General features: G+C 47.9%; 1 protein-coding gene across 1 annotated transcript in view; it reads left to right on the forward strand.

Moving 5' to 3' along the window:
• The first annotated feature begins 2,689 nt into the window (after positions 1-2,689).
• Positions 2,690-22,116, forward strand: part of Cdh13 (cadherin 13) — a 1,096,387-nt gene continuing 1,076,960 nt past the window's right edge. Inside the window, exon 1 of the mRNA XM_051169275.1 lies at positions 2,690-2,944. Within this exon, the coding sequence (XP_051025232.1) occupies positions 2,900-2,944 (45 nt within the window). The 5' untranslated portion in view covers positions 2,690-2,899. The remainder of the gene's footprint in view (positions 2,945-22,116) is intronic.

Genomic DNA, 22,116 nt, shown 5'->3' on the forward strand with positions numbered 1-22,116 from the left:
CATCCTCAGAGTCAGAAGTTGGCTGGAACTTTTCTTGCTGGAGAGTAGAAGCTCCCAGAACAGATGTCCAGGAATATTGGCATGGGAGGGTCAAGATTCCTGTCCACAAGCTGCATCTGTCCTTGCTGAAACTATCAGACTTGTAGAGCCATCCATGCCCTGATCCTCACCTCAGCTATGCATCTAGATGATGGGTTTGAGGTCAGGTTAGAGAAAACTGCCCTTGGCCAAGCCAAGCCATCTCACTCAGGACTTGGGAGAATCTCTAGCCACTGACCTAATTAGGACAAACCCCACAGACCTCTAGCTCTACCAGGGTCAATTCTGAAGGGTTGTTCTAAGCTCTGAGATGGACAAGGCCTTCCTGTGACAGCAATTTCTTCACATCTGATTCTAGGCTCTCTTCCTGCAGATGTCTTCTTGAGAATTCTCCCCAGTAAAGGCACTTTGCAAAAAAAAAAATGTCCCTGATCCCTATTGCCAGGGAAACTGACCAACCTGTCTGACAGTGACCACAAAGCACCCAGCCTTGCAGTGACACATGTCACTCTCAATCACAGCTCCTTGGCCTAGATCTGCTCACATGCCCCACCCCAATCAGAAACAATTCTAGCCCTGACATTTAGTCAGAAGGCAGAAGGCCAGGTATATTTGGTGAGAGGCAGTAAGGAGGACAGATTGGGGCAAGCATGGGAAGGCTGGCCAAAGTACAAAGGCAGGACACCAAATTGTCACCGAGTGCAGCTTAGGACCCTCTCTTCTCATAGAAGGGCCTCCCTGGGCAGAGCTGTTGTTATGAAGATAAGGGAAGGCCTTCCTAGCCCACCCACCAGTGCATAGTCATCTTCATTCCCCATCCTCTGAGCTGAGCTGTTTCCTTTTTCTTCCTGTCTGTGTTTGCTAATCTCCTGTCTCAGGGCAACTGGCCTGGTTGACCAGATGGCCATTTTCCTGGAATAGAGACTAATAAAGAGATTTCAGATATCTCTATTTGGATCATTTTAGATTCCATGCTTGTCCTTTATCTCTGAGCAGCAACCTGAGTATGGCTCTACATACACATGGCTCTCACATTGTCCTGTTGTGTCATATCATCTACATAAAGGCCATATTTATTAAAGTTTGGGGCAGATGGTGCTGTTTATGCAATAGGATGAGAACAAGTGAGGCAGCAGTTTCTTCAGCATCTTTTGGTGGGCTCTTTGGGTGGCATTGCTGTCTGTACGGTGTGCAATTGGCTAAAACAACCAAGCCCTAGACATCACAGCATTATCATCAATGACCTTGGGATTGCATGCAATGACTGAGCTAATGACCAAAGGGCAGACAAAGGGGGAATTTTAGAAGTATGTCAGTTTGCATGTGTGAAGTCCTTGTTCTGTCACTGAATCCCTGTTGTGACCTTAGGAGTTTTAACCAGAAGACAAACTGAGATGCAGAGTCTGGGTAACCAGCTGAGTAAAGAGCTGGGGTGTCGACAAGCTAGTTCAGCCCCAGACTCTGGGCTTTTCCTCACCTTTGGCTAGTTCTTGATTGACATAGCTATCTATTTTTTAAATATATACCAACAATTGTCCCTATATTCCAGGCCCTGTGCCAGATATTGGAATATTTCCCAGCCCGATGGATCGGAATGTGGTCCATTGCTCAGCACCTAGCTATGACAGATGCCACATGATAAATTTATATACCAGTATTGAATGTAACTTATACATATTTCTACAACAAAACCTGATGTCACTTATTTTTCTTATTGCTTTGGCCACTAGGAAGCTCATATCCAAATCACAGCACCTCAGTTGTAATTGGGAATCAACGCTTTACTTTTCTAAACTTTTCCTGCGGCCCAAGTTTTCTATCTCAGATGAATAAATGCCCTTTATTGTGAAACACCATAAGCCATCTTAGAAAGAGGGCTGCATGATATAAGGACTTTACTGCCTTAGCCTTAGGCATCTCTGAGAGAAGAAACACCTTATGTGTCCCGCTTACTCTACTTTCCAGGGTTCCCCAACTGTAAGATTCCTTGAGCCTGGTACTATTCTGAGCCCTAGGGAATAGCTCAGAGCCTCTGAAAGGTCACATCCACATGGGAAAAACAGAATTTGCTCAAGTCACGGTCCTGGCTTTGGTGCCAGGTTCACGCTTGTGGAGTGGCGGCCAGTCACACTCTCACCTGAGCAGTTAATAAAATCTATTGCTCCTTGATGGATTTTTCCTGCAAGCTAGAATTGATCTGTCCTCTTTGTGATTTGTGTGATGGCGGAAAAAACACCAAACACCACTGTGGCTGAGCCACTTTGGGGAAGGAAAAGAAAGGGGGCCACGGGGAAGCAGGGAGCCAAAGAAATCTGCCAGCAAGGCTTTGAGGACATACATAGAGGGCTGGACTGCTGGCGTCATTTTATGTGATTTATCGAGAATAAAGTGGATCTTATTAACATTTTAATAAAGAGAATCTTTTTGCACTGTGTTCGAAGTGGCTGCCGGTCCGAGTGCAATTTCAGTTCTCAAGGAAAGTGCAATAGGCTGGCATTGCTGAGCCTGATTTGTGAGGCTGGGCCCCAGGAGTGTTAAAAAAAAAAAAAAAAAAAAAAAAAAAAAAAAGCTAGCGTGCCGCCTCCTTGCTAGGAGGGGGCTCTCTCCCCGCGAGGTGCTCGCCCCTATCTGCCATGCAAAACGAGGGAGCTTTATGAAGGAATCCGTCTTGTAAAGCCATTGGTCCTGGTCATCAGCCGCTACCCAATGCTTTCGCGATGCTGCCGCTGATCTATTTGGGAAGTTGGCTGGCTGGCGAGGCAGAGCCTCTCCTCAAAGGCTGGCTCCCACGGAAAATATGCTCAGTGCAGCCGCGTGTGTGAATGCAAACGCCGCCAGGCGCTTCTTCTAGTCAGGCAAGATGCAGCCAAGAACTCCGCTCGCCTTGTGCGTCCTGCTGTCCCAGGTAGGGAATGCGAGCCGCAGTTAGCGCGCTCCGCACCAGCTTTCTGCATTCGATCGCTCTGCTCGGCATGGCCAGGAGGATCGGAGGGTCGCGGGGGCTTTTGATGCGGCCGTACAGACTCACTGGGCTCGCTCAGATGCGAGGTCACCCCTGGCTCCGATCCTAGAGGAGCCTGGCTTCCCATGCCAGCTAGTCTCGGTGTGTGTGTGTGTGTGTGTGTGTGTGTGTGTGTGTGTGTGTGTGTGTGTGTGTGTGTGTGTGTTTTCTTTCATACGGGGAGGACAGAGCCTTTTTGCAAGCCGGGGCGACATCCTGTCTGACATCAAGTGGGGTAACTTTGGTTTGCCTCCTCCAGAGGTCTGTGCATCGGATACACACTCCTAGGGATTGTGCTTGCCGGGTCGCCCTTCTCGTTAGCGGGGGAAGAGCCATTCTGTTTGGGATCGCGAGCTGCAGGGCTGCTGGGCTGAGAGAGGCCAGAGCTGGTATTGACTTCCCTGGGTGCTCCTTCTCTCTTCACCCAGCCCGGCTGGCGAGCTGCAAGGCACCTCCAGCCAGCGGATCTCCGGATCTCCGCAGCCCCGGCTGCTGCTGTCTTTCAAAGCCCAGGCAGGCACCCGCCGCTCCCGCATTGGGGTCTTCCGGTTCTCCAGCTCGAAAGGGCCTGAGCGCGGGTCTCCTATCCAGAGGGCAGGCCCAGTACCCCCCAGCCCCTTGGGCTCCCATTGTCCAGACAGCTGGAGCTCCTAGCCGAGTCCTGGCTGCCTCCGCTGCTGTCTTCTCAGGGTGGGTGGCGCTGAGCACAAGGAAAAGTTCAAGCCTCCTTACCAGGCTGCAGCTGCCTGCCGGGTAACCCTCCAGATTGCTTCGGTGCCAGGCCAGGGCTGGCAGAGCAGGAGAGGCGTGCTGGGGGTCCTCCCCAGCTGGGCTGAAGCCCGGAGATCTCTGGAACTTTGGTTGTAGGAGAGCAATGTTTAGTGGACAGGCCAGAGGCGTTGGAGGCTGAGGGGGCACACCCAGCCCTCCTCTGGGGACTCAGGCCCCAGAGAGCACACTGGCTTGGTCCCTCCTTGTCCCTTTAAGCAGCCTCTGGGACCCAGAGGTAGCAACCTACAAGTGGATGGGTGCAGGGGTGTTAGGGCCATGCAGAAGAGAGAAGTGGAAAGGAATGCCTGAGGCATGGGTGCTGAGTTGCTGGCCAGGATTCTTGGGTGCCAGAGGAAACGGCACATGGTTGAGCAGGAAGCGAGAAAGAGGAAAGAAAGTCAGGGTTCTGTAGGTAGCTTTCTAAGGGGAGATGGCTGCTGGAGAGGGACCAGCACCCCAGAAATGCAACGGCCATAGGAAAGATGTGTGTGTGTGTGTACGTGTGTGTGTGTGTGTGTGTGTGTGTGTGTGTGTGTGTGTGTGTGTGTGATCCTTCCAGGACCTTGAGTAAGTGAGTAAGTAAGATGCTTCCTGCTGGACAGACTCTCCCTGACTTCTGACGTCTTCAGTGGACACACAGTCCTGGAGTACACAACAGTTGTTGCTGCTTTCCTACCAGGGGTTTCCTAGCTGGTTCTCCAGGGACCCTGCTATGGATCCTATGGTTGCTTTCGAACCAGCTTCCCACATCTCCAGAGCTCTAACTATTCCTAACGCTGTGTGTCTCCCAATTAGCAAGGAGGTGGGGGGACAGAGCATACCTGGATGGAAAGATCCAGACAGATCCTTCTTGCCCTCTGCTGCTAGTTGAACCACCAAGGGCAAGTTGCTCACCCTGTTTGAGCTCCCAGGTTCTCCACTGTGGAAGAATCCATTACCATCAGCCCCGGAACTGCTAGGTGGACCAGGCTGCATGCAACAGGCAGCCCCAGGCAATGGATTTCACAAGGCCCGCCTCCCCTGGGTGTGTGTGTGGGGGGCTGTTGGCATCTGGGGCATGGACTGTTGTTGCCTTGCCCAGGACTTTTGTAGTCCTCCTGTTTTAGTATGTGTTTGAATACGGGGTGGGGGGTGGGGGTAGGGGGGCTCACACAAACGGATGCTTTTCTATGAGCAAAGCAGGCTGTGGGGGGAGCCCTGGAGAGCCTTGGAGCTAGGGCCTTCCCACTGGGCGCCTCTGCAAAGCAACTGGTGTGCCTGCTCCTGCAGGGCAGGCTGGTACAGGTGGCTTTGAAAGCACACTCAGTTCACTCAGCTGCTCCTGAACTGGGCATAAGTGGCCAGCCCTGAGGCTGCCTTTGATAGCCCTGCATAATCGGCGAGCTCATCTGTATTCGGATAGTGACTGTTGCTCTGGCAGTGCACCTGGAGGGGAAATAGTCCACACCTATGCAAGGTACTGTTGAGTTCACCAGCAAGGGGTTTAAAATATGGGGAAGTCTTTCTGCTGCGTTCCAGAAAAGTAGGCATGTACAGGGGTCGGAGGATAGGAGATTGGGGAGGGGTCATCTCAGAGCCTTGGAGTCAACAAGCCTAAACCAAACTTTCCTGAGGCAGAAAGAAAACAGAAGAAATGGAAAAACAGTGTGATAAAGCAAATTAGTCACTGCCCTGTGGTGCTAGGGCAAGCCTGTGTGTGTGTGTGTGTGTGTGTTTCCACTCAGTCATACATACAGCAGGCATTGGGCCCAGCTCTGGCTGCTCACTGACAAACTTGTCACCTTCCAAATGTGAGTTGGGGTGGGGGTCAGGTAGGGGGTCTTCTAAACAATATTGGCTGGAAAGACCTCTTTTCTCCCCTAGGGTGTTCTGGGAAAACCTGTCCCGGAAGTAGCAGCTGGAATTTGGCCTCTGTCACAAATGTACAACAAATGAATAGAAGTGTGAGTGAGAAATTCCACTGTGGATGGGATTGCCCGCTCCCTTGAGGCAGGACTTCCACCCAGCCCAGCTTCTCACAATGCATGAGCAATCCCCCAAGAATTAATTTCTAGGGAGTGGCTCAGGTCTGGAGAGCTGTCCCTCCAGAGTTCCCGAAAGTATTCCACAGAATTCTATGCTGTTGGCTTAAAGTGGAAAAGTTCTCCCCGAGAGTGAGACTCTAGCCTTTCAGGACTTTGAGTGAGTGTCCACATCTTCTCATGTGGCCGCCACTCTGCCTGTTCTATTTTAAGGGCCTGGTTCATGTGCAAAGCCTTTCCGATGAGGGCAGGGACTCAGAGTGTGAGAAGGCACCACTCTCCCCCCCCACTCCCCTGCCCCTCCCCCGCCCCCAGTCTGTGACTTCCATTTCTGGCAACTTGCACTATTTCAGAAGGTCCAGGGAAACATGGATTTAAAGTGGTAAAAGTTCACATGTCTAAACATTATAATAAATATTTTTAGCAAATCCCGAAATGGTTTTAAAGTACTAACAGGCTGGACATGTGACCTGGATTGATAATTCCACCATGTTGCTGGAAACCTCAAAGGTCTTAGCAGCTCTTCCCTTTTCTACCTCCTTCCTTCTTCCATTTTTCCTGTCTTGAGCCCTCCTAAATTTCTATTTCATTCTAGAAGTATCTTCTTCATGTTAGAGTAAAATCACCCATCCAAAAAAATAATATATATATATATATATATCTCATGCCCAACCATGGTATTATCTTCAGGAACTAGGACTTTTGCTGTGACAACCAATTGGCCACCTGAAGTGAACTCTCACGGAGGGAGAGCTCAGGTCTCGAAAAAAGTCTCATCTTTCCTTTCTGTCTAAAAGCACAGCTACCCAAGGAGCCCTGATAACTTCTATTTTGTGGAAGGCAAGAAAAAGACAAAGCTACCTGGATGACAGGCACATTATCTTAACAGCCTAAAATCGGCCTGTGGTTGTTGTGTGCGTGTGCGCACGTGCCCATCTTTGTATCTTTGTGTGTTTTGATCTTGTTTTGTACCTGATGAAAATTTTCTCCAGAAGGGGGCTCCATCCACAGCCTTACAACATCGCGAGCCTGCAGGCTCTTAATTCCGGAGAGTTCTGGTGAAGCCAAGCAGGTCGGAGTGAAACTCTTCTTATTGCAGATTTTCTGCTGCGTGCCGTCCTGGGTGGGAGGGTCTCCCACTTCAGACCATCTTTTCATCCTTCTCACGTCTTTTCTCCTTATTGCTGTGGCCTCTGTTCCAATTTTACTCTTCCACCCTGTGTCCCCTGGAGGGTGAGTGCAGGGCCAATTTTCAAAGAACTTTACAAAACAATGCAGTATGGACATTTCCTGGCATCCTGATTTTTGCCTGGACCTGGCTTTATTCTTTAGGCAGCAGAGGCAGGAACCATTCATTCTGCCTGGGAAGGAAGATAATTTTTCCCCCAAGACACAGTGACCAGAAGAGCGAATCCCCCAGTAGTCACAGCTTGTGCTCCGGCACCTCTCCAAAAAGGAGAAGGAAATATTCGTTTATCATCCAGTCACAATGATCAGTCCACTTGAATCAAATCAAGGAGCCAGAGGCCTGGGCCGTCCTTCCATTTAGCTGTCAGCAAGGTGTCCATATGCCTTGGAGAATCTGGCTTCCTGAGGGAGGCTGCCAACACAACTCCCCATGGCCTGTTTCCTCTGCCGCCACACATGTGGGATGGTGGCTCTTCTTCTCTCCTGAGGTTAAGACTAATGATGGGAAATGGCATCTCAGACCTGTTCCCACCTAGACAGAGCCTGGTGGGGGAGAGGCAGATCGGGCAATTAGCAGACTGAACCTTGCATCATCTCCCCGCTTGGTGGGATCTGTTCCCAGCTCTTCTGCTCTGGCTTCTGGGTAGGGATTACAGGCTGGTAGTCACTGGCAGCTTAGACTATGGAGGTAACTGGTGCCAAAATCTTTTAAAAGTCACGACACCGATACACTGGTACATTTGAAAGATAATCCAGGCTTTCTGCATTTCTTTAAACCTCCCTGGCCCTGGCTTTTTAAAAATTATTATTATTTTTAATTTTTTTCGAGACAAGGTTTCTCTGTATAGCCTTGGCTATCCTGGACTAACTTTGTAGACCAGGTTGGCCTCGAACTCACAGCAATCTGCCTGTCTCTGCCTCCTGAGTGCTGGAAGGCCCTGTCTATTTAAGTTCTCTTTCCATGTGGTGCTGGCTGGCAGGAGCGAGGCCACTACTGCCCCTTTCAGGCAGAACCTGCTTTGCATTTGGCCATAACCCTCTAGGAAGCATTGCATCTACCTCAGGAATTCCACCTACTTGACTCCTATAGCTGAATGATTCCACTCTCGTAAACTAAGGCTCAATCAAACCGACATGGGTAACTTCTTAGCAAAATGCTACTTTAAAAGGAAGTTGCACAGGGCTGGGATATTGGCCCTCTGGGCGAGAGTGCTTGTTGGACAAGCATCAGGACTTAAGTTAAAATTCCCCGAAACCCATGTGCCTGTAACCCCAACACTGTGACAAGTGGAGGCAGGAGGATTGATAAGCCTAGCTCCAAATTCAGGGAGAAAGCCTGTCTCAAGGGAATGAGGGACAGAGCAATGGAGCAGGACATCCTATGTTCCCTTTTAGCCTCAAACATGTGAATACACATGTGTACCCCACATCGTGCACACCATGACATGTTCACATAATAGTAGTGACACAGTAATGATGATGATGAAAGGGAGGAGCAGGTGACTTTTGGATCCTTGTGATGAAATACACAAATGTGTGTTTTGGAACCAAAGCAGCCCCCCACCTCCCCACCCCCGCCAGAACATTACCATCAGTGCTGTTGGGGACTGACAACACCTAGACCATCGCTCTACTCATAACAGTGACATGGTGGCGGGGGGGGGGGGCAGGGAGGGGTGTGAACCCTGGCACATTCAAGATATGGTGTGAGAACCCTGATATGTTACACCCCCAAGGTCACAATGTATCAGCAGCTGGGGGTGGGGGCAGGAGCAGGAGTCTGAGAAATCCCATTCTCAATTGCCAACACAGGACAGAGAGCATACTGGGAGTTGGGGGCAAGGCTATGAACTCCGAGCCACGCCCAGTGGATCCCAGTGACATACTTAATCCAGCAAGGCTACACCAGATCCACCGACAGCACCACCAACTGGGAACCGAGTGTTCCAGCACCTGAGCCAATGGAGGATATTTCTCATTCAAACCTCTACACTGCTAATGCTGCCCTGAAACTGCGGTGATGTTTTCTATCTGTCTTGAACGGCAGGTACCTACTGTGACCTGCACACCATGTCACTGCTGTAGCTGATATCTGCGGGTTCCATAAACACTACAGTAATCCGTGGGCCTCCTCCCACCGTAGTGGGCAGTCCTCTGAGGATCCTGTTTGCCATAGTTACAACCCCTTCTTGCCAATGAGGGTAAATATAATTCCAGAAGTAATGTGATTTTTTTTTTCACAACCAGCCAAAGTCAAATTCTTGAAAATTAACATTAGCAATAGGCATGTTTTGTCTTGTCACATCTAATTTGAAAGACACCACCCCGTGTCATCTGCTGCAGAGACACAAAGACCCTGTGTCTCCCAGATGAGTACAAGCTGGATTGGGTGGAGGGCAGAAGTCTTGACACATGCCCAGGGAGAACGGGAAATGAGCTCAGCCTCTAGTGAATCTTGGGGACCTGCAAAGGAACGTGCCAGCCTTCATCTCTGCCTCCCGGTGTTGTGTGACACAGGACAGAGAGGGTATCTGTGCATGCCTGAAGTGTGTCCTTTAGGACTGCTGTAGAATCCATGGCTGAGATGGGCAGGCTCACACTCAACTGTCATGAGCTGTGAGCATTTGGGACATCTGACTCAGAGGTGACAAGTTATAGCCTGTGGGCTGGTTCATGCCTGAAGCCTGTTTTTATAAATAGTTCTTTTGGACCAAAGCCACACCTATTCTTTTATAGAATTGTTATGGTTGTTTTTTACAGCGTAGTTAAGATTGCCTGGCCCCCAACACCATCTGTCTCTTTACAGAAAGAGTCAGCTGGCCCTTGACTTAAGTCAAAATTACAGGCAGTGTGGGTATGTAGAGACTTTTCAATTGGGTGTGGTGAGGGTTTCAACCATCAAGGATTCTCATTTTCAGGCCCGGGAACTGAAGTATGTTGACATTAGGAGAATTCACTTTGGAATAGTATACCCACATATATTTAGGATTTCTGTGGAGGCCCACTGTTGTGCACATAACAGTGCTGTACTTAGGGTCCTGCTGCTAATATGGCAGATTCAGTTTATCTTCTCTTGGGGCTCTGCTTGGGGGGGGGGAAATCAATATTGATTAATGAATAATTTAAAAGCGAGACAGCCACTGCGAAGGAAAGCAACATGGTTGTGTGAGGCCGTGCCACCACACATATTGTGCTTGTCCAATTTTTTATCTTTCTCCTCTACTGAAATATCCATCCCATGATGGCACGTGTTGCTGTCACCTGATTTGTCATGTATTCCTGTGGCTCACAATAGTGCCTGGCACGGTGTAGGCACATCAGCAAACCGCATGGATGAACAGATGGCAATAAGAAAGGCTTCAGACGGCCTTATGCTGGAGCTCAAAGCTTCAGGAGGAAGTAGGTGTACTAAGGCCCACGAGAGGGTGGGCATGGGAGAGGCACTGTAGGAAGAAGGCAGAGATAGGGTGAAACCTCTGTGCAGAATGGGACAGGGCAGCTGGGAGAGCGATAAAGGGTGTGGCCAAGAGGTAGCAAGCCCTCGGGCCTTTGTAGGTCACTTCAAGAATTTTAGTGCTTGTTCCCAAGTGATGGGCAGCTGTGTAGGTGACAAGGGGAGGGTGTGGCCGGACATGGTTTCCACTTTCAGAAGGTCACCCAAGCTTCAGGGCCTCAAGTGTCTGGAATGGGATATGGCTGGGAGAAGATACTATGTGTCTGAGCTCATGGAGGGGAGGCATCCAGGCGGGAGGTGACAGGGCACATGAGATAAACAGATGGGGACACTTACGAGGGGGACTGCAGCATATGGGGGTGACTGGCTTAGAGATGTCAGACAAGGGTTGAAGGCTAAGGGGCCCTGCTTCAGTTCCTGCTTTTCGAATGAGAACTTGCCATCCAAAGAGGAGCATAAGAGCTTGACGTTATCTGAGCCCCTGTGTGTATGTATTGGGGGCGAGGGATGCTAGCCAGACCATGCAGTGCCTAGAGGGGCTTCTGGACCACAGTATATGGGTGTCCCCACACCCTGTCTGGGGATGGGCACCATAGGGGCCTGGATATGTCTTTGGTTAGAGTGACCTGGGTGAAACCTGTGCACTTAACTAATCTCTGAGGTGTTGCATGCAAAAGACCCCTGAGAGGAGCCTTGCTAAGCCATTTAGTAGTTTTGTGAACATTCAGCCCAAGAAATATTTCTAACAGGGAGCAAATAATCTTCCATTTTCAGAGTCATTCATCGAATGCTAACAAGCCTTTCTTTGGGAGTACAGTGTGTCATCTGTGACTTCCATGCCCTGAGCACAGGATAAGGATATCCAACTGGGTGCCAGTCATTCAGGCTCTGCTAAATGCCTAACAAGTGGCTCACTCGTTCAAAGACAAACACTAAACCGTGCGCTTTGCACTATTTGACCATTTCTGTAGTGTAAATACTCCCACAGTGTGCGGTTTCCATCTACCAACCGATAAGTTCCCCAAAACATTCACAAAGTTATTATTAGCCATGAACTTGGAAGCTGTTTCAAGCCTTCATCTCACTTACGGCATAGTCTTCAGTGAAGGAGCCTCAGTGGTCCCATCTATAAAATGGACCAACTTCTCATGAGGATCAAACAGACAAAAGGAAAGATGGGTGTGGTGGTGAGAGAGGCTGTGAGGCCTGTGGCAAGTTCTCAGAGCAGCTTTAAGACTGGTTTAAATTTAACTTTTGTTGGTTATTGGGACTATATAACCCTTAAGGATTTCTTGCTGCTCAAACATACACTGACGTTAACTCAGCATCTTGGTTTGCGTTTTCTCAAATAGCAATGGTGATACAAGCTTGGGTGCAAAGGACTGGTCTGGAAAGTGACTCAAGGGCTCAGAAGTGACTGAGTGAGATAAGGAGACATGGGAGAAGCAATGCCACTAAACCAATGATGACTGTTCTGTCTGCCACTGATCTGATACTGTGGTAGGAAATGGGCTCATGGTTGCTGGGGCCCCTACAAAGGACAACTCCACAAAATGTCTGGATCGGCTACGTGAATGACAGGCAGTTAGGGAGATCGCACGTGCGCCTGCCTTCTGCTCCTCTTCTCTCCCTGGTGCCTCTGCTACCATTCACTCCTCTGGGTCTCTCTGTTGAGCCTTGGCTGGGATAGTAGAGCATCCATGAGCAGAGGAGTGGAGAGGCATGCAGGTGTGTGCACTGTTAGTCTATACCCTGGCATGAGTGGATGGGATCCCATTCGCTATTGTCAGGAGTTCCTGGAACCTTCCCAATGGAGCCAAAGATGTGGTAATGGACTTTCTTTTAAAATAGTTATGTATTTGTGTTGTGAGTGTGTGTGGTTACATGTGAGTGGGCACAAGTGTGTATATGTACATTTCTATGTGTAGGGAAACACATGTGTGCTTGGAGGTACCTGAAGCTGACACTGGTGTCTTTTTTTGGTCACTCTCCACTTTGCTCAGGAAGCATCTCATCCTGAAGTCAGAGTTCACCAATTCTGGCTCATCTAGCTTACCATGGGGAATCTGCCCTCCTGAATGCAGGGACTACAAGAGGCCATTACACCTGCTTGGTTTTTGTTTGTTTGTTTGTTTTGTTTTGTTTTATGTGCATCCTGAGGATCCAGATTCTGAGCTTTGTCAACTTAATCATCTCTTCATATAATGGACATTCTTTTGAGCCTTATGATTTGGGGTGAGCACACATCTCTAGGTAGCCTAAAGGTCACAAAGCAAATGCCCAGCATTGCTGCCTTAACCTTGTCTTTGATGTAGAACAAACCCCCACTACTTTGAGGTAATTAATGAGTGAGCACACTGAGGTTAGAAGAGAGGATTGTGACTGTCTGGAGGACAGCAGATAGGAGAAAAGCAAGGTGTCTCAAAGGAATGGACCTGACCCACTCACTCAGTAAGTTATCACCGGCAGGCATCAAGTGTGTGACACCCTTCAAGGCACTGGGAATGCAGAAGTGAGGAAGGTAGACCAGATGTCTCTCAGTGAAAACTCACAGTGATGCAACTGAGCAGAGGGATGTATGTTGTCCATCAGGTGGCAATGAGTGCTATAAATTATTGCAAAGCAGGCAAAGAATTGGAAGACAGACAGAGAGAGAGAGAGAGAGAGAGAGAGAGAGAGAGAGAGAGAGAGAGAGAGAGAGAGAGAGAGAACAGCTCCTGTCTGTCCTGTCTGTTAGCTTCTGGGTAACAGATTATTATATTCCTGAGTTTCCTTAACCCAGTTCTGCCATTCCCTAACCCCTGTGATTATGTGGTTTGCTCTCAAAACAATGTTGTGAGTTTGTGGAAAACAGAAATGGTGCTCAATGGATGGGAGTTGTACACCTGGAGCCAGTTGCAGCCTCACATCCAGCTCTGGACTGTGTGTTGCTTGGATGGATTCATCTAGAGAGATTCCACTTTGTTATTGTTGATTTAATTCATCTGGAATAATTCTAAATTGTTATTGTTGACATACAATGGAGTTGAATTTTACTCTGAGGTTGGGTTATAAAGTCAGGGTTTAAAGCAAACACAGAGTTGTCATTAACCTTGAAGTCTTTGAAGTTGCCCATTAAAGTGCAGTATGTGTGGTTTTGTGTATGCAAGCCTGTGCTGTAATCAGTACGGAAAAATGTATAATGCATGTAGCCATGTACACTGCATAACAAAGAACACGGGCAAGATATAATTTCACAACACTTAATTGCAGTAGTTCCATTGTTCTTTTCCTTTCTGTCTTTTTGTTTCCTGGAGAAAGAACTAGATTTGGGGTGGTTAAACATACATATGACGAACCTCCTTGCACCCATTTAAGCTGGGCTCCTAATCCCACATCTCAGCCCTGGCTACGCAGCGGGAAGGGCAGAAGGTATTTCTTCTTTTGTGTTTCTCTTCATTTTTATTTCTTATCCTATTCAAATGTCTCAGGACAGGAGAGCTGAAAAGGCGGAACTAACAGTAGCAGGAACAATGGTTGTCTATGTGGTGTTGACTATGAGCGAGGCCCCCTTGGATGTGCAATACAGACTATGAGTCCTCCACGTGTGGAGTTGAGTATGAGTGACCCCGCCCGAGAGCTTTGAATGTATCAGCTTACCTATTCCTTATAATGAAGAGCACACTCTGACTCCATTGCCCATATGGGGAGGATCCTGGATACCCGATAAAGGTCACGAGGCTTTGGTGTGGATATTCAAACTCAGTTTCCAACCCAAAAGGTCACATGTTGTATGAGTCTATGCGGTGGGTGGACCTGTTCTGAGCAGGCAAACCTACAGAAACAGAAAACAGCTAGTGCCTGCTTAGGGCTTGGGAGGGGCCAGAGGGAGGGCTGGGAATGGATATAGGGTTTCTTCGGGATGCTGGGAATGTTTTGAAATGGCATGGTACTGAAGATACACACCCACCATTGCTGTGAACACACTACTTAAACTCACAGCATCTTTATTTTGACAAGGTGCAATTCATGTCATATTAATTGTGTCTCAATAAAGCATGCTTAGACTGAAAGCCAAGGAACTCTGGGTCAGGATTCTGGGCATTTGTTGCCTGCACAAGTGACTTTCCTGAAGACACCCATTGCAAATGGTCCCATTGCATTTTACTTCCATGAGCTTAGCTGCCGTGGAAAAGGACTGTGTTAGTTACCCTTTCTCATTGCTGTCACCAAATACCTGATAAGAGGTGACTTGAGGAAGGAAGGGGTTATTTTTTGACTCAGTTCACAGGCACAATCTGTGATGTCCTGACAGTCTTGCCATGTGGTGTCATGGTGGCAGGAATGTGAGGCGGCGGGACTCATTTCATCCACAGGCAGGAAGCAGAGAGAGACGAAGGCAGGACTTCAGGTGCTGTCTCCCTTTTGTTCCATTCCTGGACCCCAGTGCAGCCCATAAGGCAGTGACCACCCACATTCAGGGTGGCTCTTCCCTCTTCATTTGAATGAACCTTTCCAGAAACACCATCACAGGCAAGACCCAGCAGCAGAGTCCATGATGAGTCTAAATCCAGTTGGAAATTCACCTCCACACTGTCCTATTCCCTTCCACTCAAGAGAGAGAAAGGTGTGAGAAGCTTGGTGCTGGCAAGATGGCAGTGGCAAGACCAAGAACCTGGCAGTTTGGACCTGCATCTCACTCTTGCTGGCAGCACGGATTTTTCTTGGGTTGGATTCATCCAATTAGAGTCACCTGTGTGGCCCAGAGTGCCAGGTGACAAGAGCCCATTAGAAACAAAGCCAGGTCTCCCCACTTCTCTTTTGCTGACTTGTAAGGTACATTGAGGATCCCTTCATCTAGCAGGTTGCTAGCCCAGCCCAGGTTCTCTGTTGAAAGGGGCTGGCAGGAAGCTTGGAGGAGGAGGAAGTTCCTTACACTAAGCAGCTGAGAAAGAGTGGGACAAGGTGAAGGGCTCTAGCAGGCCTGAGCATGGCAAACATGGCGCTACAGGTTTTGCCCTGTCCCCTTGTCCTCCCTGGTAAAAACAGTTAGATTAAATTCCTAAAGCTAGCCCCCAAGGTCTATTCCCTTATCTAGCCACTGACTCATTCCCGAGACTGAAGACTAAGGTTCAACTATGAAAAGTCATTATTTGGCTAACATGTCCAATCAGGATTTACCAACTCACCAGGCCCCCCTAAAAAGACCCACTCCTGTGGAAACACCCTCTCTTGGTTTTCTTGCTGCTGCTGCTGCTGCTGCTGCTGCTGCTGCTGTTGCTGACACCTTTGCATTACTTGCCTCTCTGGAGGAATAAATCTCCTTTGTGCTGAGAATTTGGTATCTGGATATGTCCTGTACCGATTCCAGGGGCCTGATCTCCCTCATATGGTGGGGCAAGAAGAAGAGAGGGGGGAAAAGTTGGCTGGCACGCTAACGGAATTGTGTTCAAGTTGATATCAACTTCTAGAAGGATGTAGGATGTTCACAGATCAGCTTGAACCTTGGCTATTTCAGTCAAAGACTCTGATACGGTGGTAGAAGAGCAGGTAATGTAATGTAAAAAGGATCCAAGACCTCAGGCCTCATGGGGGACTTAGGCCAACATCTAGCTCTCCTTACTCACCTTCCCACTTAAGGACAACACCTCCAACCAGGGTTCTATGGGTCTCAGGCCCTCACACTGTAGAGATGACTCTCTTTGCCATCATTATGTGTTATTTGTTTGCATTTTCTTTTGCGTTTGTCATTAACCATGCACAGTGCATTCAGAAAGGGCAGCCAAGGGCTGGTCTCCTGGCCAGGGCCAGGTCAGTGTTTGTGTGTATGGCTCTGTAAAGGCAAAGCTTTGGGGTTATCTGTGCCCTCCTGGGTCTGCAGCTTCAAGGAACAGATATAGTTAGGCTAACTACTGAGAAGATAACATTTCATCGCTCTGGAGGGCTTGGGATCCACTCTTCCAGTGTTAAATGACAGATCTGCCAGAGAAGCTGCGCTTGAGTCTGGCACCTTAGACCACTCGGCCATCCTGACACACATTGCTGGTGGGAGTGCAAACTTTGTACAACCACTTTGGAAATCAATCTGGCACTTCCTCAGAAAACTGGGAATAGGGCTACCTCAAGACCTCAAGACCCAGCTATTCCACTCCTTGGAATATACCTGAAAGATGTTCCACCACACAACAAGGACATAAGCTCAATTATGTTCATAGCCGTCTTATTCGTAATAGCCAGAACCTGGAAACAACCTAAATCTCCCTCAGTCGAAGAATGGATAAACAAACTGTGGTACATTTACTATGGAATACTACTCCGCTATTAAAAACAAATAGATCCTGAAATTTGCAGGCAAATGAGTAGAACTAGAAATGATCACAGTGAGTTAACCCAGAACCAGAAAGATGCACATAGTATATACTCACTTATAATTAGACTCTAGCCCAAAAGACATGTCCCATGAAAGTCTTCACTTACCAGGAGATTGGGATAGATGTGGGGACCTCCTATTGGGACTTTAGGTGAGAGAAGTATGGGAGAATGGGGAAATAGAAGGATCCAGAGGGTCCTAGAAACCTACAAGAAAAGCATCATGATGGGCAGATCTGGACCCAGGGGGGTCTGCTCAAACTACTGCACCAACCAAGGACAATACATGCAGTAAGCATTGAACCCCTACTCAGATCTAGCCAATGGACAGCACATTCTCCACCATTGTGTGGAGAACGGGAACTGACTCTGACATGAACTCTTGTGCCCCATATTTGATCAATTCCCCTTGGTGGGGAGGCCTGGTGGCATTCAGAGAAAGGATAGGAAGGCTACTAGGATTAGACATGATAGGCTGTGACCATATGGTGGTGGAGGAGGTCCCCGTTCTGTCAAAGACCTAGGGGAGGGGAATAGGGTAAAAGAAGGAGGGAGGGAGAAATGGGAGGATACAAGTGAAGGGATAACAATTGAGATATAATCTGAATAAATGAATTAAATTAAAAAAATTTTTTAAAGAGAAAAAACGAAGTCTGCCAGCTTTGCTTAGTTCTCTTCTCTCTCTCTCTCTCTCTCTCTCTCTCTCTCTCCCTCTCTCTCCCTCTCTCTGTATGTCTTACTCACAAAGCCACCTTTCCACCTCTTCCCCTTCTACTTTTAAAAATAAAAATAAAAAGATTTATTTCATTTTTATTTTACATGTTCAGGTGTTTTGCCTGCATATATGTCTGTGCACCGTGTGCACACCTCATGCCAATGGAGGCAGAAGAGGGCATCAGATCTTCTGAGACTAGAGATACAGATGATTGTTACAAGCCATGTGGGTGCTGAGAACCGAATGCTGGTCCTCTGGGAGGGCAGCCATCTTAATCTCTGAGCCATCTCTCCATCTCTTCCATCCTGTAGTTCTTAAACATTCCTAAGAATAAGTAAAGCCATGTGAAGGTTTGGCTCTGTTCTCATTGATCTATTTTCCTGGTGTTACCACCCTGGAGTGTGCTTTGAAGAGATGCTGGGTCCACACAAGGGTTAGTTAGTGTGAGTTGTAGAAAACATGGTTGCATCGCAGGTATTCTGGGAAACTCCAGAGTTGCCCAGAGAAGTAAGCCAGGTGGAGGTTAATGCTTTAACAACAGACATTTCTCTGACGTAAGTGTGCAGTTGAGCTTTTAAAGAGGAGCTCTCAAGGTCTGCACCCTCCTCACAACCCCTGGGTATAAGGAAATCTCCTAGGAGAGTCAGTCATAGCACACAGAGTGGCCAGCAAACTGCCAGCATCTTAGATATGGGCCTCCAGAGATCTGTTCTCTGGTCAGGACCACCTGAGAGCCTCAGAAGCAGTCTCCGGTCTGAATCGAGCCACTGGCAGTGTCTCCAGAACTCTGTGTCTGTGGTAGTTTGAAAATTGGAAGAAGCTGTTAGAATGTCTTTGGGGTTTTTGAGCCCTTCCTGAAGAACCCTCTGGGTGTCCTTGCGAATGCCTGAAGATGCTCTTGACATCCATCGTGACTGCTCGCACCTGAATGGCGGTTGCCAAGGTCAACTGCTCCGGCCAGGCACTTCGCAATCATGTGTGGAGACTTGCACGATGGAGGAGTAGGGGGCTGCTGACAGGTAGCAAGCACAAGTGGAGATGGGGTTCAGCACCCTACAATGATGAGAAAGAGAGCCCATAGCCATGCAATGGATGGATGGACCCTTGCAACCCAAATCACAGTCAGCCTGAAGTGGCAACGCTCCTGCCCCAAAGCACAGCTTCCTCTCTGTCGTGCAAAAGCAGGGACCTTTTCTCTCCCCCCAACCTGTTATCACTAGGGGCCACATCTAAAGTCAGGTCTATGGAAAGGCACCAGGCAGCAAACTGCCATTTGGGGTTAAGTTTTCAAAGGACATGTGTGTTCTCTGTAACTCACTCATCTTCTAGGAAACTAGTAAGGTGCTGTGATGACTCCAGAGAGCATTTAGGGAGCACGGGTGGTTGATTATGAAGAATAAGACAGGTAAATACTAGCAAATGGCTTCAGAGTTGGGTTGAAAGTGGCTAGTGTGCAGAACGACGCCATCTTCAGGGTGTCTGCACCATAGGATAAGAGAGTATTTGCATCTCTAGTGGACAAAGTTGACCAGTTGACCAGTGACCTCATAAAGCCTGGCATTTGGTCAGAGCAAAGGAGAGAAGAACTCAGAGCTGAGCCTTCTGCAGAGCCTTTGTGCTCCAGCTATGTTCACCGGGTCTCATTTGCAAGCTGGGCATCAACCTCCTGACATTTCAAACACATGGGGATAAAGACATGGAAGGCAGCTGAAGTCTCGGCATCAGGAAGAGGAGAGGGAAGTTACAGGAGGTCAAATAAGAGCACGGGGCAATGGTATGCCTTACCTGTCCTGCATGGTGCCTGAACCATTCTGGGACCGTCCGTTCGGCCCTGGGAGGTGTTTCTGAGCACTGCTCTGTCTAGAGGCGGCAGAGAGGAGTTCAGTGTGTCAGTTACAGGTAAGGTTGGAGGGAGGTGAAAACAGTAAGGGATCAAGTCCTCAGTGGGAGAAACAGAAGCTAGCTGGAGAAGGAAGTGGTGAAGCCGTGAGCCTGAGGGGAACATGAGTGCAGATTCAAGGTAGAAAAGCTCAGAGTGTGTTCAGGAGGCGATGGAGACAGCTCTGAGAACTGGTCAGTGCAAACGCAGGGCGGTGAAACTGGATCAGTATGCTGAGTGGGGAGCTATTAATAACATTGCCTGTTATTTTAGGGACAGGACCTTCTGCTTGCTGCAGGAAGTGCCTGGCAGGACACCATGGCCATTAAAGATTAAGGACTCAGATGGGCGTGGTGGCGCATGCCTTAATTCCAGCACTTGGGAGGCAGAGGCAGGTGGGTCTCTGTGTGTTGGAGGCACCTAGTCTACAGAGAAAGTGTCCAGGGGACTCCGTCCTTGGGGAGTCCTTGGGGAGAAGGGAGAATTATAGATTGAACCCAAGGACTTCTTTTTTTTTTTTTTTTGCCATTTGCAGGTGATCCAAATTGTACCTCTATTAGTCTATAAAGTGAGGACAATGACACTCACCTGCTATACTGTATGCAGGTCTGAAAAACAGTAAGAGCTAAAATTAAAAAAAAAACTAAAAAAAAAGGAATTTGGTTGTTCCTAGTATGGAAAAGACAGGCTGGTTTTGCAGTTTGTATGGTGTATCAGTTGTAGTTTGTGCTTTCCTCAAAGCGAGTTGTGAGAGGAGGATTTGAGTACAGTGGAATCACGTGGGAAGGCACCCAAGGGGAAGGGAGGAAGCAGAAAATTGAACCCAAGGGCTCTTTTATTCAGCCAGTTACTACTGTAGTGTCTGGGGCTTAATTCTCCTGGGGACCAATCATCACACCCTAAGGACCTGTGGGTTCTCGCCTTAATGGCTCAGATCTGAACTGACATTGTTTGAAGGCTGCCCCAGATGTCATCAATTTGTGAGACCAGCCACTAGGTTCAGAGAAAGCTCCAAGCAAGGATACTGTTAGCTATGTCCCCTAAGCTGAAACACAGCTTCTTTTGGAAAGGGAAGGGAGGCCTACAATACTCAGGAAGCTGGGGAAACTTACACGGCCCAGGAACTTTAAGGAGTTTACAAGACCCACAAAGACCCTATCCAAAGTTATGCAGTCAGCAAGCAATCACTATGGAGAGGAGCCTTCAAGGCAAGCAGGGAGCTCCAGGGGTGCAGCCTTTATGAGTTCATCACCCATGCTGGGGTGGGCTTTTCAGTGATGCAGCCGCCTTTGAATCACCCTCACTCTTGTAAGTAACCCATCACCCATGCTCTTATAAGTAACCCCAGTAAAATCGTTAATTCTCCAAGCCAAAGCATTGAGTGGAAGAATGTCCTTGGTCTGTCGTCAGTACCCTGTCATGGATAAATAGACAGTTGCTCATGGAAAAGTCTCACAGCAGAGGTATAGATTCCTTCAGTTGGTAGTTGAACATGATATCTGTGAAAAGGCCAGAGGAAATGTGGGTGGATGTGGGAGGGAGCTAGCTGTGTCTGCTGGAGTCAAAATCAAACAGCATAAAACCAGCAATGCCCTCTGGGCCAGTAATCTTTGTTAAGTATTAAAGAAACAGATAAGTATGGAAGAAGCTATGCAAAAAATATTTTTATATATTACATGTGATAGCTCAAATTGGAAATATTAATAATAGCCAACCTTTATTGAGTGGTTGCCTTGTGCCTGGTGTTCTAAATGTCTTACAAATAGGCTAAATTTTTAGCAAATGGAAATTGGTTAAGCAGCTCAATGGAATATTACACAGCCATTAAAGAAGATGGCTATGAAAATGATAACAAGAGAAATACCATATAAGTGAGAAATGAACACCAGGCACAAGACAGTACCCTGCCGGATCCTCTTAGCACACAAAGCCTCATCGGATGGGAAGGGGATGGAGCATGAGAAGAAATATATCAATCTCCTATCTGCAGACTTGCTTGGGTAATGAGATTCTGAGGCATCTCCATCCTCCCTTTAGTTTATAAGTCTCCACTGATGGGTTTGTATTGTGTTTATAATGAAAAGATAAGGAAATAAAAGAGTAAATGAAGAAAGAGATCTCTCACCCATCTCTAAACCAGTGTTAAGGAGAGTAAATATAACAGAATGATCCTTCTGAAAAGGCAAATCTAGGGGAAGAATGGGAGATGGATTGGATCAGGAAAGAATCAAGGCAAGATTGTAACTTGCAAGCTAATAAAGGTCAGAGGAAAGGCCAAGTTTGATTTTAGAGGTTTGGTGGTTAATGAGAAGGGGAGGAAAGAGAGATGAAGGGAACAAGCCTGGTGTTTGAAGGTTGATTAAACGGATAAATATCATCCTTGGAATAAATATGTGTAGTACATCTTTCAATCATATTTCTTTATGTCCTTGCTATCTAATCCTGCCAATGATCTTATATGCTATTCTTTTAATCTTTCTTATTTATATAAGTGAAATGATAGAAGATTAGAGGAGTAAAGCCACTTGTCCAAGGTCAGAGCCAAGTCTGAGCTAAGAACCTCATGAAATGACCTAGAAGATGGATGGCTGGGCTGCAGGTGACTGGCTTGGATGGCGGCATGGCTGGGTGGCTTCATGGTGGAATGAAGAGATGGACGTATGGACAACTGGTTGGTTGCATGAATGAGTGGATGGTAGA

This window comes from Acomys russatus, chromosome 26 (genome assembly GCF_903995435.1).
Source record: "Acomys russatus chromosome 26, mAcoRus1.1, whole genome shotgun sequence".
Lineage (NCBI taxonomy): Eukaryota > Metazoa > Chordata > Mammalia > Rodentia > Muridae > Acomys > Acomys russatus.